General features: G+C 47.8%; 3 protein-coding genes across 3 annotated transcripts in view; 1 reads left to right on the forward strand and 2 right to left on the reverse strand.

Moving 5' to 3' along the window:
* Positions 1-16887, forward strand: part of LOC144698213 (uncharacterized) — a 352133-nt gene that overhangs the window by 51380 nt on the left and 283866 nt on the right. The gene's annotated exons all lie outside the window — the stretch shown is intronic.
* Positions 1-16887, reverse strand: part of LOC144696876 (uncharacterized) — a 37143-nt gene that overhangs the window by 17582 nt on the left and 2674 nt on the right. The window contains 1 exon segment of the mRNA XM_078568587.1: positions 11527-12137. Coding sequence (XP_078424713.1) covers positions 11527-12137 — 611 coding nt within the window.
* On the reverse strand, positions 1094-2179 carry LOC144698172 (uncharacterized). Its single transcript, XM_078570118.1, has one exon. The coding sequence runs from the start codon at positions 2177-2179 to the stop codon at positions 1133-1135; it is 1047 nt and encodes a 348-aa protein (XP_078426244.1). The 3' UTR covers positions 1094-1132.

Here is a 16887-nt window from a genome sequence, read left to right on the forward strand (position 1 = left end):
GTCAAGTCTAAAGGTAACACGGACATAGATGAGGGTTTCAGCAGCAGATGAGCTGGGGTGGGGTGAAGACAGGAGATGTTATGGAGATTGAAATATCTGGTATTAGTGATGGTGTGGATATGTGGTCAGTAGCTCATCTTGGGGTCAGATGTGAGACTAAGATTGTGAACAGTGTGGTTCAACCTCAGACAGTTCCCAGGGAGAGGGATGTACTCAGTGGTTAGGGAACGGAATTTGTAGTGGTGACCGAAGACAATGGTTTTGGTCTTCACAATTTTTAATTGGAGGAAATTTCTGCTCATCCAGTACGGGATGTCGGATAAGCAGTTTGATAATTTAGTAATAGTGGAGGAATGGAGAGGGATGGTGGTGAAGTAGAGCTGGATGTTCTCAGTGTACATGTGAAAACTAACACGGTGCTTTTGGGTGATGTTGCCTTGTGGCAGCATGCAGATGAGAAATAGGAGGGGCCAAGGATAGATCCTTGGGGAACACCAACTTCAAGGACTTTGATGAGGAAAGGGAGATTGGAGATGGGGTGGTAATATTTGTAAAGACGGTGGTGTGAAAGGTTTTTTGGGGTGGATGATGAGGGTGAATTTAAAGGTGAGAGGGACAGTATCAGAAGAGAGACAGAACCATTAACAATATCAGGTAACGTAGGGAAGTTGGGTGATCAGTGCTTTAAGTGGGGAAAGAGTAAAGGGAGAAGAAGGCAGGTCTCATGGACAAGATGAGCAATGAGAGGGTATGATGGGAGGTAGGAGAGAAACTGGAGAAAGATGTGAGTTCAGACAAGGGGGAAGTTTAAAGACAGAATGACCGAGTGGGCTAATGAAAGGGAGGGAAGCAGCTGATCAGATTGTCTCAATCTTAGTGATAAAGAAGCTCCATGAGAACCTCACACTTGTTGTTGGAGGTAAGGATGGAGGAGATGGGGGAAGAGGGAGAGCCCTTCAAAAGGAACTAACTTGTTTCAGAGATATTAAAAAGACATTACACAGTGTGGTTATCACAAAGAAAACAAACTTGATCTTTGTCCAGAATAATAGCCTCTCTAACTAGGGTGCAGCTTATTAACAGACCAAATGAACACAGTTCAGTCCGGGATTTGATTAACAGCAAAATCCAATCACTGTTGTAACTTGTGAGCTCGCTGGTGTCTCAGCAGGTTAGATGATTGAGTGAATCCCTTTCCACACTCAGAGCAGGTGAACGGCCTCTCCCCAGTGTGAACTCGTTGGTGTCTCAGCAGGTTGGATGACTGAGTGAATCTCTTCCCACAATTGGAGCAGGTGAACAGCCTCTCCCCACTGTGAACTCGCTGGTGTCTAAGCAGTGCAGATGACTGAGTGAAACGGTTCCCACACTCAGAGCAGGTGAATGGCCTCTCCCCAGTGTGAACTCGCTGGTGTCTCAGCAGGGTGTATGATTGAGTGAATTCCTCTCCACAGTCAGAGCAGGTGAACGGTCTCTCTCCAGTGTGAGTGCGCTGGTGTACAGCGAGATGAGATGATCGTCTGAACCCAGTCCCACAGTCAGAGCACCTGAACGGTCTCTCATCAGTGTGAACTTGTTGATGGTACATCAGTTCCTGAGAAGTTTTATAACACTTCCCGCAGTCCAGACATTTAAAAGATCTCTCGTCAGTGTGAACTCTTTGGTGTGTCATCAGGTTGGAGGAATTAATGAACCCCTTCCCACACACAGAGCAGGCGAATGGTCTCTCCCTAGTGTGAACTCGATGGTGTGTCCGCAGGGTGGATAAGTGAGTGAATCCCATCCCGCACATGGAGCAGATGAAAGGCCTCTCCCTGGTGTGAACTCGCTGGTGTGTCAGCAGAGTGGATGACTGAGTGAATCCCATCCCACATACAGAGCAGGTGAACGGCCTCTCCCCAGTGTGAACTCGCTGGTGTGTCAGCAGGGTAGATGACTTAGTGAACCCCTTCCCACACTCAGAGCAGGTAAATGGCCTCTCTCCCGTGTGAGTGCGCTGATGAGTTTCCAGTTCTGAGGGGTAATTGAATCCCTTCCCACAGTCCCTACATTTCCACGGTTTCTCCCTGTAGTGACTGCATTTATGTTTTGACAGGTCAGATGATCGGTTGAAGCCTCGTCCACACACAGAGCACGTGTACGGTTTCTCCCAACTGTGAACGGTGCTTTTTCCTTCCATGTTCAAATTCTGATGATACTTATGATAAATTGGGCGACCTTGTCAAATCCTGATGTGATGTTTGGTTTCAGTTTTCAACTGCAAATCCTCACTTTCTAATACCCTGTCAAATCGATCGAAAACAGAAAAAAAGGGAGTTAGAGAGAACCTACAAAAACACAAAGGCAGGTTGTGAAATTGAGCTGAATGAATCTGGCAATTTGTGAGGCCGGCACTAGGAAAAAGTGACCATGAAGACTACTGGATTGTCATCAAAACCCACTGGTTCATTAATGACCTTCAGGGAAGGGAACCTGCCTCCTGGTCTGGGCCTGCACAAGACTCTGTCCTCTATGGGAGGGGTGAAGGGGAGAGAGAAAGAGGTGGGAGAGGCAGGAAACTAAGAGGAATTCTTTATATCGATAACTTGGCCAGAACTACAGAACATCCTAAACCCTCAACCCCCACCACCTAGAAGGACCAGGGTATCAGGTGTATGTGAACACCATCACCTCCAAGTTCCCTTCCAAGTCACAGACCGTCCTGACTTGTCTGACATCCAGTACTGGATGAACAGAAATTACCTCCACTTAAATATTGGGAAGACTGAAACCATTGTCTTCAGTCCCCACTACAAGCTCCACTCCCTAATCACTGACTCCATCCCTCTCCCTGGCAACTGTCTGAGACTGAATCAGACTGTTCATAACCATGGAGTCATCTTTAAAACCGAGTCGAGCTTTCAACTACATACCTGTTACATCCCTGAGACCGCCTATTTCCACCTTGTAAACATCGCCCGATTCCATCCTAGTCTCAGCTTATCTGCTGCTGAAACTCTCAACCATTCCTTTATTATCTCGAGATTTAATTATACTAACACATTCCTGGCCAGCCTCCTACATTCAACCTCTCTGCAATCTTGAGGTCATCCAAAACTGTCCTGCCTGTGCGCTTATTCACACCAAGTCTTGTTCACCCATCACTTCTGTCTTTTTAAAAAATTCTTTCACAGGGTGTGGGCGTCACTGGCTAGGGCAGCATTTATCACCCATCCCTAATTGCCCTTGAGAAGCTGGTGGGGAGGTCCAGTTCTCGTTGCAGTCCATGTGGTGTAGGTACATCCACAGTGCTGTTAGGGAGGGAGTTCCAGCGACAGTGAAGGAACGGCGATATATTTCCAAGTCAGGATGGTGAGTGACTTGGAGGGGAACTTCCAGGTGGTGGTGTTCCCTTTTATCTGCTGCCCTTGTCCTTCTAGATTGGTAGTGGCCGTGTGTTCGGAATGTGCTGTCAAAGAATCCTGGTGAATTACTGCCGTGCATTTTGTAGATGGTACACACTGCTGCTGCTGTGCATCAGTGATGGAGGGAGTGAATGTTTAAGTGACTGGAGTGCCAGTTAAGTGAGATGCTTTATTCTGATGGTGTTGAGCTTTGAGTGTAGTTGGAGCTGCTCTCATCCAGGCAAGTAGATATTCCAATATTCCATCACATCCCTGACTTGTGCCTTGTAGATGGTGGACAGGTTTTGGGGAGTCAGGAGGTAACTTATACTCCACAGAATTCCCAGCCTCTGACCTGCCCTTGTCACCCCAGTATTTCTATGGCTAGTCCAGTTCAGTTTCTGGTCAATGGTAACTCCCAGGACGTTGATAGTAGAGGATTGAACGATGGTAATGCCATTGAATGTCACAGGGAGATGGTCAGATTCACTGTTGTTAGTGACGGTCATTGCCTGACATTTGTGTGGCATGAATGTTCACCCTTCAACCCTGTGCTCACTGACCTACAAAGTCTCCAGGTTAAGAAGCTCCAAAATTTTAAATTTCTCATCCTTGCTTTCAAATCCCTTCATGCTCACAGCCTGCCATAACTCTGTACCCATGGTGACTGTCCGCCATAACTCTGTAACCATGGTATCGGCCTGCCATAACTCTGTAACCATGGTGACTGCCCGACCTAACTCTACAATCATGGTGACTGCCCGCCATAGCTCTGTAATCTCCTCCAACCTCACAAGCTTCCCAGATATCTGTGCTTCTCTAATTCTGACATCCTGAGCTCTCCTGATTTTAATTGTTCCATCTTTGGTGACCACATCTTCAGCTGCCAACAGCATAAGCTCTGGGATTTCCTCTCTAAACCCCTCCACATCTCGACCTCACTTTCCTACTTTAAGGTTATCCTTAAAACTTATCTCTGGTTTTTTTACACCTTTGGTGATCTGCCCTCATATCTCCTTACATGATTCTGTGCCAAATTTTGCTTTATAAAACACCTGTGAAACACCCTGGAAAGGTCTATTACATGAAATGTGTTATATAAATACACATTGTTGTTGTTGTTGATTTGGACATATATTGCTGTTCCTTCATCATCGTTGTAACTCCTTACCTCACATCACTATGGGAGCACCTTCACCACATGGACTACAGCAGTTCAAGAAGGTCAAACATCATCTTCTCCACAGGTAACTGGGGATGGGTAATATCTGCTGCTGGTCTTGTTAATGAAAGGGCAGGAGAGTGGGACGAGCTGATTTGCTCTTGCAGAGAGACAGCACAGGCAGGTCGGGCTGAATGGCTTCTGTCTGTATTGTAAACATTCAATGATTCAATGATAAAGAAACGACTCTGGAGACCAGGGTCCAGCCTCTGGAACCAATGTCCAGCCTGATACAAACCGGCTCTTCATTGATCTGGGAGCTGCGGCCCCGCTCGGTGTAAACGAGGGAGGGGGAACCGGTCAGTTTATTTCCGGGGTTTGCGGTTTACACAACATGTTTCCGGAGCCTCTCCGTCCACCCGCCGGATCCATCGCTCCCTCCGCCCCGCCATCTCCCCCCCTTTACCCATTATGGACCCGTCTCCCCATCCCCATTGCCCGCACTGCGCATGCTCCAGTCACTGCGCGGCCCCGCCCCCTCATTCACTCCGATTGGTTGGAGGGCCAGCCGCCCTCGCTGGGTCCTCCAATCCCGCCCCCTCTTCCTATTGGCCCGGAGCTGCCGTCAATCACCCGGGCATTGTGACGGTTTCAAACGCTGAGAGCGGCCACAGACTCAGCCTGACTTGCTGATTCTTGGCAGCATTTTCTGTTTGGGAATTAGAGCTGGAGATGGATGGTCAGTTCCCCTCTGTCCGGGGGGGATTCTCACGTTTATGTTGACCCAGCGACAGGATGGTGAGTGACTTGGAGGGGAACTTCCAGGTGGTAAAAGCAAAATACTGTGGATGCTGGAAATCTGAAACAAAAACAGGAAATGCTGGAAAAGCTCAACAGGTCTAACAGCATCTATAGAGAGAATAAACACACAATTAACATTTCGAGTCTGTACGACTCTCCTACCAGGTGATGGTTTTCCCATATATCTGCTGCACTTGTCCTTCTAGATGGTACTGGTCATTGGTTTGGAAGGGGCTGTCGAAGGAGCCTTGGTGAATTCCTGCAGTGCATCTTGGAGATACACTGCTCATACTGTGCGTCAGTGGCTAGAGGGGCAGCAAGTTCTGGAGCACCAAGTCTTCAGTACTATTGCCAGAACATTGTCAGGGCCCATAGCCTTTGCAGTATCCAGTGCTTTCAGCCACTTCTTGACAGCACTTGGAGTGAATTCAATTGGCTGAAGACTGGCATCTGTGATTTTGGGGACCTCCGGAGGAGCCCGAGATGAATCATCCACTCGGCACCTCTGGCTGAAGATTGTAGCAAATGTTTCAGCCTCATCTTTTACACTGATGTGCTGAGCTCCTCCATAATTGAGGATGGGGATACTTGTGAAGCCTCCTCCTCCAGTAAGTTGTTTAATTGTCCACCACCATTCATGACTGGATGCTGCAGGACTGCAGAGCTTGGATCTGGTCCGTTGGTTGTGGGATTGCTCAGCCCTGTCTATCACTTGCTGCTTATGCTGTTTGGCACACAAGTAGTCCTGCGTTATAGCTTCAAAAGGTTGAAATCTTACCTTTAGGTATGCCTGGGGTTGCTCCTGGCATGCCCTCCTGCACTCTTCATTGAACCAGTGTTGGTCCCCTGGTTTGATGGTAATGGTAGAGTGGGGGATTTGCCAGGCCATGAGGCTACAGATTGTTTTCGAGTGCAATTCTGCTGCTGCTGATGGCCCACAGTGCCTCATGGATGCCCAGTCTTGAGTTGCTAGATCTGTTTGAAATCTATCCCATTTAGCACGGTGGTAGTGCCACTGTGGAGGGTATCATCAATGTGAAGGTGGGACTTTTTCTCCATAAGGTCTGTGCGGCAGTCACTCCTACTGATATTGTCATGGACAGTTGCATCTGTGGCAGGCAGGTTGGTGAGGATGAGGTCGTGTGTTCTTCCCTCTTCTTGGTTTCCTCACCACCTGCCGCAGACTCAGTGTAGCAGCTATGTCAGTTAGGTCTCAGTCAGCTCAGTCAGTAGTGGTACTACTGAACCACTCTTAGTGATGGACAATGAAGTCCCCCACCCAGAGTACATTCTGCGCCCTTGCCACCCTCAGTGCTTCCTCCAAGTGATGTTGAACATGGAGGAGCACTCATTCATCAGCTGAGGGAGGGTGGTACGTGGTAATCAGCAGGAGGTTTCCTTGCCCATGTTTGATGCCATGAGACTTCATGGAGTCTGGAGTCAATATAGAGGGCTCTCAGGGCAACTCCCTCTCAGCTGTATACCACTGTGCTGCCACCTCTGCAGGGCCTGTTCTTCCGGTGGGACAGGACATACCCAGGGGTGGTGATGTTGGGTGAGGGTGGAGAAGTGGGCAGGGAGAAGTATCAAATAAAGTACAAACCTGAGAGTTGGACCGGGGTTAATGGGACACCAACTGGAGCGGATGCGGAGCTGGGCGGAGCAGACCAGGTGATCACAATTGGGGGAGGGGGCGGTGACTGATGTGCGCTCCAACCAATAGGGAGAGGGTGGGTGGAACTGGAGGACAGATTGGGGGTGGGTCTTCCAACCAATGATGGTGCGGCGGGGGGCAGGGTGTGGTGTGGAGCTCAGGTGCACTGACGCAGGTTGTGAGGCACTGTCCCCAGGTGAGAGCAGCTGAGGCAGCACAGAGCTGCGACTGGAAACTGGGGCTGTTCTGGGACAGGGGGCAGAGGGGGAGGGGAATCACAGGCAAAAATAATACAATAATTAAAATGTTTATATATTATTTATTAATTGTAGATATATATAAAAGTGTAAATCGATAAACTTTTAAGAGAATGTGGAACAACAGCAACCTGACCAAGAACCAATCTGTGAGTCTGCCAAGACTGCGTCCTCAGCACATTCCTCGACAGTGGTGAGACCTGGACAACATACGCTGGGCAGGAGAAAAGGCTGAACAGTTTCCACCTTCGCCATCTCAACACGTTTCCTCAGCACATCCCAGTCATCAACTCGGAGGCCCTGGCACACGCTAATTCCATCAACAGCCACTCATTACAAAGTAAAAGTGCTGGCTCAGCCATGTCCATTGGATAGATGATGGCTGTTTACCCAGAGCTCTTCTGTAGGTGAACTGGCCACTGGGTAACATCCTCCGGACATCCAGGTCTCCACTGCAAGGAGGATATGAAGATGGAGGACATTGACACTGACAACGGGGAGACAGTTGCCAATGGCTGTGACCTCTGGAGGCTGACTGCTTGGAAGGGCCTTGGAAATGGTGTGAAGAAACGGAAAGCTCAGCTGGCTGAGATGAGGGCCCAGAGCAAACAGAGGCCATTGAATCCTACACCTTCTCAGCCCACTGCCTTTATCTTCAGCACATGGAGCAGAGGCCTCCATGACAGAGTAGGGCCCTCAGCCACACCAGGTTATGCTTAACACAGAGTTCACCACCACAGCACAAACCATCCCTTAACATTCAATGGCATTACCATCGTTGAATCCCCCAGTCTCAACATCCTGGAGGTTACCATTGACCAGAAACTGAACTGGACTATCCATATAAATACTATGGCTACAAGAGCAGGTCAGAGGCTAGGAATCGTGCGACGAGTAACTCACCTTCTGACTCCCCAAAGACTGTCCGCCATCTACAAGGCACAAGTCAGGAGTGTGATGGAATACTCCCACTTGCCTGGATGAGTGCAGCTCTATCAACACTGAAGAAGCTCAACACCATCCAGAATAAAGCAACCTGCTTGATTGGCATCCCATTCACCACCTTAATCATTCATTCCTTCCACCACTGATGCACAGTAGCAGCAGTGTGTGTTCCATCTACGAGATGCACTGCAGCAACTCACCAAGGCTCCTTTGACAGCACCTTCCAAACCCACGACCTCTGCCACCTAGAAGAGCAAGGGCAGTGGACACATGGGAGCACCACCATCTGGAAGTTCCCCTCCAAGCCACTCACTATCCTGACTTGGAAATATATCACTGTTCCTTCACTGTCACTGGGTCAAAATCCTGGAACTCCTTCCCTAACAGCACTGTGGGTGTACCTATACCACATGGACTGCAGCGGTTCAACAAGGCAGCTCACCACCACCACCTTCTCAAGGGAAACTAGGGATGGGCAATAAATGCTGACCCAGCCAGTGAAGCCCATGAAGGAATAAAAAAAAATCATCTCAGGAGATGGAAGACTGCCAAAGAAAGATAAACACTTTTCAGAACAAGTATTCTGTATCTGTCTTGATGGTTGGAGACACCTAAAGCATCCCAAGAATAGTAGAAAATCAAATGGCTAAAGGGAGGAAGCAACTAGAGAAAAACTACTAGGAAAACTATTGGGAATAAGGGATAACAAGTCTCCTGGACCTGATGGCCTAAGCGTCTTAAAGGAAGTGGCTACAGAGAAAGTGGATGCGTTGGTTGTAATCTTGCAAAACTCCCTAGATTCTGGAAAGATCACAGCAAATTCGAAAATCAGAAATGTAACGCCGTTATTGAAGAGAAGGAAGGAGACAGAAAGCAGGAAAGTATAGACCAGTTAAGGTGTCTCCTCTAGCGGTCTCCTCTACATTGGAGAGACCAAACGCAAACTGGGCGACCGCTTTGCCGAACACCTGCGGTCTGTCCGCAAGAAAGACCCAAACCTCCCTGTCGCTTGCCATTTTAACACTCCACCCTGTTCTCTTGCCCAAATGTCTGTCCTTGGCTTGCTCATTGAGGAACAGCACCTCATCTTCCGACTAGGCACTTTACAGCCTTCCGGGCTGAATATTGAATTCAACAACTTTAGATCTTAAACTCCCCCTCCCCCCATCCCCACCCCGTTTCTTCCCCCTCCCTTTTGTTTTTATTTCAATAATTTATAGATTCTTCTTTTCCCACCTATTTCCATTATTTTTAAATCTACAACTAATACCTTGTTAGTCTTTCCACCCCACCCCCACTAGAGCTGTACCTTGAGTGTCCTGCCATCCATTCTTAATTAGCACTTTTCTTAGATAATATCACCACCTTCAACACCTCTTTGATCCTTTTGTCTGTGACATATTTTGATTATCTGCTCCTATCACTGCTTCTTGTTCCTACAACCACCCCACCCTCAACTTCTCTCCCCCCGCCCCCCCCACCTTAAACCAGCTTATATTTCACCCCTCTCCTAACTATACTTCAGTTCTGTTGAAGGGTCATGTGGACTCGAAACGTCGACTCTTTTCTTCTCCACCGATGCTGCCAGACCTGCTGAGTTTTTCCAGGTAATTCTGTTTTTGTTTTGGATTTCCAGCATCCGCAGTAGTTTTTTGTTTTATCTCTGTGGGGCCGGGGCCTGGGCTGGTGACTGACGTGCATCCCGACCAATAGCGAGAGTGCGGGCAAAAGCTGAAGGACCGAGTGGGCGGCAGGTCCTCCGCTGAGTACTCATTGTGACATCAGCACAGGACGCGTTCTCAGTCCGGAAGCAAAAGCCTGCAGATGCTGCAAAAGCTGAAATAAAAATCGCGAGTGCTAGAAATGCTCAGCAGGTCTGGCAGCTTCTGCAGGGAGAGAAACAAGGTCAACCTTTCAGCTCCAGAAGTTAGAGAGGTGGGGTAAAAAACAAAAGAGGGCAGGTCTGTGGAAGGCAGGAGAGATTAATCAGCGAAAGGGATGATGGTGCAAGGCAAAATGAGATGGTGATAAAGAACATAGAAAAATTCCCAACACTGGAGAAGGCTTTTCTGTATCTAACCGGTGCTGTACCTGTTCTGGGGAGTTATCGACCTTTATCCTCCACTTAAACAATCTCCTGCTATTACATATCCAACTTCCATCAAGCTTAACCCTTCATTTATACCTCCGTAACATCACTCGTCTCCTCCCCCGTCTCAGCTCATCTGCTGCCGAATATCTCATCCACGCCTTTATCACCTCCAAACTCGACTATTCCGACACCCTCTGGCTGGTCTCCCACATTCTGCCCCCTGTAACCTTGGGTCATCCAAAATTCTGTCACCCTATGTCTTAACTCACAGACAGACCCTCCATCTCCACAACCCCCTCCTCTAATTCTGGCCCCCTGTGCATCCCCCATTTCAATCACTGCACCATTGGTGGTCGTGCCGAGAAGCCCTAGAATAGACTGCAGGGCATGATGGGAGAAGGGCGAGAAACTGGAGAAAGATGTGAGTTCAGGGCTCAGGTAAGGAGGAACTTTGGAGACAGTTTGGCCCGGTGCACTAGTATAAGGGAGGGAAGCAGCAGAGGCAGCTGATTGGATTGTTTCAATCTTAGTGACAAGGAAATTCCATGATCTCCTCATACTTGTTGGAAGGTGAGGATGGAGGAGACGGGGAATGGGAGAAACCTTCGAAAGTAATTAACTTGTGTTAGAAATATTAGAAAGATTCAACACAATGTATTCAACACAAAGCTGCTTTATTTGACTTTTATCAAAAACATTAGCCTATGTAACTGCGTTGGAAATTATTAACATCAGTAGAAACAGACCCAATGAACACGGTTCAGTCCTCTGTGATTTCCAGCAAAATCCAATCACTCTAGTTACTTATGAATTCGCCGGTGTCTCATCAGGTTGGATGACTGTGTGAATCTCTTTCCACACTTGGGGCAGATGAACGGTCTCTCCCCAGTGTGAACTCGCTGATGTGTCAGTAGGGTGGATGACTGAGTGAATCCCTTCCCACAGTTGGGACAGGTGAACGGCCTCTCCCCGGTGTGAACTCGCTGGTGTACAGTGAGATCAGATGATGTCTTGAACCCAGTCCCACACTGAGAGCACCTGAATGGTCTCTCGTCAGTGTGAATACGTTGATGGCGCATCAGTTCCCCAGAACTCTTAAAACAGTTTCCGCAGTCCAGGCATTTAAAAGGTCTCTTATCAGTGTGAACACGTTGATGAGACATCAGCTCCCTGGAATTTTTATAGCACTTTCCGCAGTCTGGGCATTTAAAAGGTCTCTTATCGGTGTGAACATTCTGGTGATTCAGCAGGGTGGATAACTGAGTGAATCCCTTCCCACAGTCAGAGCAGGTGAAAGGTCTCTCTCCAGTGTGAACTCGCTGGTGTGTCAGCAGGTTGGATGACTGAGCGAATCCCTTCCCACAGTCAGAGCAGGTGAATGGCCTCTCGCCTGTGTGAACTCGCTGGTGTTCAGTGAGTTGAGATGACTGTCTGAACCCAGACCCACAGTGCAAGCACCTGAATGGTCTCTCGTCCGTGTGAACACGTTGATGGAGCATCAGGTCCCGGGAACTTTTAAAGCACTTCCCACAGTCTGAACATTTAAAAGGTCTCTCGTCAGTGTGAACTCGCTGGTGTGTCAGCAAGTCAGATGACCGAGCGAATCCTTTCCCACACTTGGAGCAAGTAAATGGTCTCTCCCCAGTGTGAACTCGTTGGTGTCTCAACAGGTTGGATGACTGAGTGAATCCCTTCCCACAGTCAGAGCAGGTGAATGGTCTCTCACCTCTGTGAACTCGCTGGTGTCTCAGCAGACTGGATGACTGAGTGAATCCCTTCCCACATACGGAGCAGGTGAATGGCCTCTCCCCAGTGTGACTGCGTCGATGAGTTTCCAGGTCAGATGGAAATCTGAATCCCTCCTCACAGTCTCCACATTTCCACAGTTTCTCTCCACTGTGAACGGTGCTTTTTCCTTCCATGTTCAAAATCCGATGATATTCAGGTTACAACAAATTGGGCGACTCTCTCAGATTCTGATGTGATGTTTGGTTTGAGTTTCCTGACTGAAAAATTCTCCCCTTCTAATATCCTGTGAAATTGATTTAAAACAGAAAAAAAGGGAGTGAGAGAGAACCCACAGAAACACAAAGGCAGGTTGTGAAATTGAACTTAATGATTCTGGTAATTTTTGGGGCCAGAACTAGCAAAAAATTACCATGAAAGCTGTTGGATTTTTTGTAAAAACCCAACTGGTTCATTAATGTCCTTCAGGGAAGGGAACCTGCCTCCAGTCTGGGCTACACAAGACTCTGGCCTCTATGAGAACACTAGGGGAAGGCGGTGGCGTAGTGGTTTTGTCACTGGACTGGTAATCCAGCGATCCAGGGTAATGCTCTGGGGACCCGGGTTTGAATGCCACCACAGCAGATGGTGAAATTTGAATTCAATAAAAATCTGGAATTAAAAGTCTATTAATGACCGTGAAACCATTGTTGTTTGTCGTCAAAACCCATCTGGTTCACTAATGCCCTTTAGGGAAGGAAATCTGCTGTCCTTGCCTGGTCTGGCCTACATGTGACTCCACACTCACAATGCGGTTGACTCCTAAATGCCCTCTGAAGAAGGGATGGGCAATAAATGCTGGGCTAGCCAATTACACCCACATCCAATGAATAAAGAAAAAGAAATAAGAGCAGGAGTAGACCATAAGCCCCAATGAGCCTGCTCCGCCATTCAACATGATTGTGGTTGATCACAGAATCTTTCCAGTGCAGAAGGAGGCCATTTGGCCCATCGAGTCTGCACTGGCTTGCTGAAAGAGCATTCTACCTCATCCCACTACCCTGCCTTATCCCCGTAACCTCACACATTCTCTCTCTTCAGGTAGCAATCCAATTTCCTTTTGAATACCTCGATCGAACCTGCCTCCACCATCCTCTCAGGAAGTTTGTTCCAGACTCCAACCATCCTCTGGGTAAAAAACAAAATTCCTCACATCACTTTTACTCCTTTTGCCCATTATTTTGAATGTGTGCCCTCTAGCTCTTGATGCACTCATGAGTGTGGCAACAGTTTCTCACTATTTATTCTGTCCATACCCCTCTATTAAGTTTCCTCTCAGCCTTCTTTTCTCCAAGGAAAACAGACCCAACCTCTCCAATCTCCCCTCGTAGCTACAGTTCTTCATCCTGGCAATCAAGAGTTAATTGGCAGGGTGGGGAGGGCAGACAGGAAAGTGGAGTTGATGCCACAATGAGATCAGCCATGATCTTATTAATGGTGGAACAGGCTCAAGGAGCCAAATGACCTACTCCTGCTCCTAATTCTTGTGATCTTATGAGACAAAGTCCCGTCTTCACACTGAGGATACCGTCCATCATGTTGTGAGGCACTATCACTATGCTAAATGAAATAGATTCAGGATGGATCTAGATATAAATGGGCATCCATGAGGTGCTGTAGATCATCAGCAGCAGCAGAATTGTATTCAGCCACAATCTGTAACCACATGGCCCACATATCCCTTACTCTACCATTACCATCAAGCCAAGGGACCAACCCTGGTTCAACACGAACTGCAGGAGAACATGTCAGAAGCAGCACCAGGCATTCCTAAAACTGAGATTCCAATCTGGTGACCCTATACCATGAGACTACATGCATTCTAAACAGTGGAAGCAGCATGCTTGAGACAGGGTGAAGCAATCCCAAAAACAATGGATCAGATCAAAGCTCTGCAGTCCTGCCACATCCAGTCAGGAAAGGTATGGATAATTAAACAACTAACAGGAAGAGTAGGCTCCACAAACATCACCATTCTCAATGATCCCAGCATATCAGTACAAAAGACTAGGTTATGTGTTTAGTGATCCCGGGAATGTTACCGATACCTTCCTTGGATCCCAAGGCTAGGACAGACAATCTGGAAGGTATAGGGAGCTGGGACTTGTCTGTGAGAGTAATTGAAGGCAAGAGAACTGAAATAATCTAGAGTTAGAAAGGAGAAAAGACTCCAAAAATGGATCAGTTCGCAACTGGACATCAATTAATCTTCTCTTATGTTGGAGAAATTAAGGTCTAGGTAGTGTGCCTGAAACAATATTAGTTCATCTTGGTCTTTAACACCACTTTCCCGCACGCTCCCCATTTCCCTCGAATGCCTGAGAGACCAAAAATCTCTCCATCTCAGCCTTAAATATATTTAAAGATGGAGTATTCAGAGCCCTCCGTGATGGAGAATTCTATGTGACAAGAGAAAAAGAGAGAGAGAAGTGGGAGAGACACAGACAGAAAGAATGAGAGAAATGGGATAGAGAAAGAATGAGAGAAATAGAAGGGCACAGGAGAGACAGAAGAGGGTGGGAGAGACGGGGGCAATGGAAAGGCATTTTAGAGACTGACAACTGAACCACAATTTGATAGAATCTCCCAAACCCTCAACCTCCAGCATCTAGAAGGACCAGCGTAGCAGGTGTATGTGAACACCATCACCTCCAACTCACACACTGTTCTGACTTGGCTGATATCCAGGACTGGATGAGCAGAAAGTTCCTTCATTCAAATATTGGGAAGATGAAAGTCATTGTCTTCAGTCCCCAATACAAACTCCGCTCCCTAGCCAACGGCTCCATCCTTCTCCCTGACAACTCTCTGAGGATGAAACAGACTGTTCAAAGCCATGGTGAAATATTTCACCCCAAGATGAGCTTCCAACCACATATCCACATCATCACCAAGACCACCTGTTTCCACCTCAGTAACATCACCCGACTCCACTCTAGTCTCAGCTCGTCTGAAACTGTCATCCATTCCTTTGTTATTTCTAGGCTTAACTCTGGCTGGAGGTTCTAGATTCAGGGGACACAGTCTCAAAATAAGGGGCAGGCTATTTGGAACTGAGGTGAGGAGGAATTTCTTCACGCAGAGGATGGTGAATCTTTGGAATTCTCTGCCCCATAGGGCTGTGGAGGCTCAGTCGTTGAGAATGTTCAATACTGAGATCGATAGATTTCTACATATAAAAAACATTTGGGATAAGGGGATAGTGCCAGAAAATGGTGTTGAAGTAGAAGATCAGCCGTGATCTCATTGAATGGCAGAAGGGCTCGAAGGGCTGAATGGCCTATTGCTACTCGTATTTCTTACGTTCCTTCCTAACGCACTTCTGGCCGGTCTCCCACATTCAACTTCCCCATAATCTTTAGGTCATCCAAAACTCTGCTGCCCGTATATTTACTCGCACCCAGTCCTTTTCACCCATCACCGCTGTGCTCACTGACCTATGAAAGTTCCTGTTTAAGAAGCACCAACATTTTAAATTTCTCATCTTTGTTTTCAAGTCCCTCCATGGTCTCACCCCTCCCTATATCTGTAATCTCCTCCAGCCTCACAACCCACCCAGGTCTCTGCACTCTGCTCATTCCAGCTTCCTGAGCATTCCCGATTTTAATCGCTTCATCCTTAGTATCCACATCTGAGCTCAAAGGCCATAAGCACTGGAATTTCCTCCATAAACCTCTCCGCTCTCTTTCTTTCTTTCCTCGTTCAAGATTCTCCTTTAAACCTACATCTTTGACCAAACTTTTGGCCATCTGCCCTCTTACCTCTTTACATGATTCTCTGTCAAATGTTGCTTTTTAGCACATCTGTTAAACCTGGGAAGGTCTATTACATGAAATGTGCTATATAAACACACATTGTTGTTGTTGATTTGGACATATATCGCTGTTCCTTCATCATCGCTGTAACTCTTTATCTAACAGCATTGTGGGAGCACCTTCACCACATGGACTGAAATGGTTCAAGAAGGTCAAACATCATCTTCTCCACAGGTAACTGGGGATGGGTAATATCTGCTGTTGGTCTTGTGGTCCTGGGCAGGGGATTGGGACCAGCTGATTTGCGCTTGCAGAGAGCCAGCACAAGCAGGAGGGGCTGAATGGCCTCTGTCTGTATTGTAACCATTCAATGATTCAATGAAAAAGAACCGACTCTGGAGACCAGAGACCAGCCTCTGGAACCAATGTCCAGCCTGATACAAACCGGCTCTTCATTGATCTGGGAGCTGCGGCCCCGCTCGGTGCAAACGGGGGAGGGGGGACCGGTCAGTTTATTTCCGGGGTTTACGGTTTACACAACATGTTTCCGGAGCCTCTCCGTCCACCCGCCGGATCCATCGCTCCCTCCGCCCCGCCATCCCCCCCTTTACCCATTGTGGACCCGTCTCCCCATCGCCATTACCTGTACTGCGCATGCTCCAGTCACAGCCCGGCCCCGCCCCCTCATTCACTCCGATTGGTTGGAGTACCAGCCCCGACGCTCGGTCCTCCAGTCCCGCCCCCTCTTCCTATTGGTCCGGAGCTGCCGTCAATCACCCGGGTATTGTGACGGTTTCAAACGCTGAGAGCAGCCACAGACTCAGCCTGACTTGCTGATTCTTGGCAGCATTTTCTGTTTGGGAATTAGAGCTAGAGATGGATGGTCAGTTCCCTCTGTCCGGGGGGGATTCACACTCATTTCCCCAGTGCAGTGATTATCACGTTTACTTTACATGAGAAAGTCCGGGTTCAATCCCGGCTGGAAACTTTGTGTTTAATATTGTTACTGATGAGGAATTAACAGTGAGTTTAGTTTCATGTCGAACAGGGTGA

The sequence above is a fragment of the Cetorhinus maximus genome, chromosome 23 (genome assembly GCF_964194155.1).
Source record: "Cetorhinus maximus chromosome 23, sCetMax3.hap1.1, whole genome shotgun sequence".
NCBI classification, from domain to species: domain Eukaryota; kingdom Metazoa; phylum Chordata; class Chondrichthyes; order Lamniformes; family Cetorhinidae; genus Cetorhinus; species Cetorhinus maximus.

What these genes read in the sequence shown, in the direction of transcription:
- LOC144698172 (XM_078570118.1), bottom strand. Translation starts at nt 2,179, where the DNA reads ATGGAAGGAAAAAGCACCGTTCACAGTTGGGAGAAACCGTACACGTGC.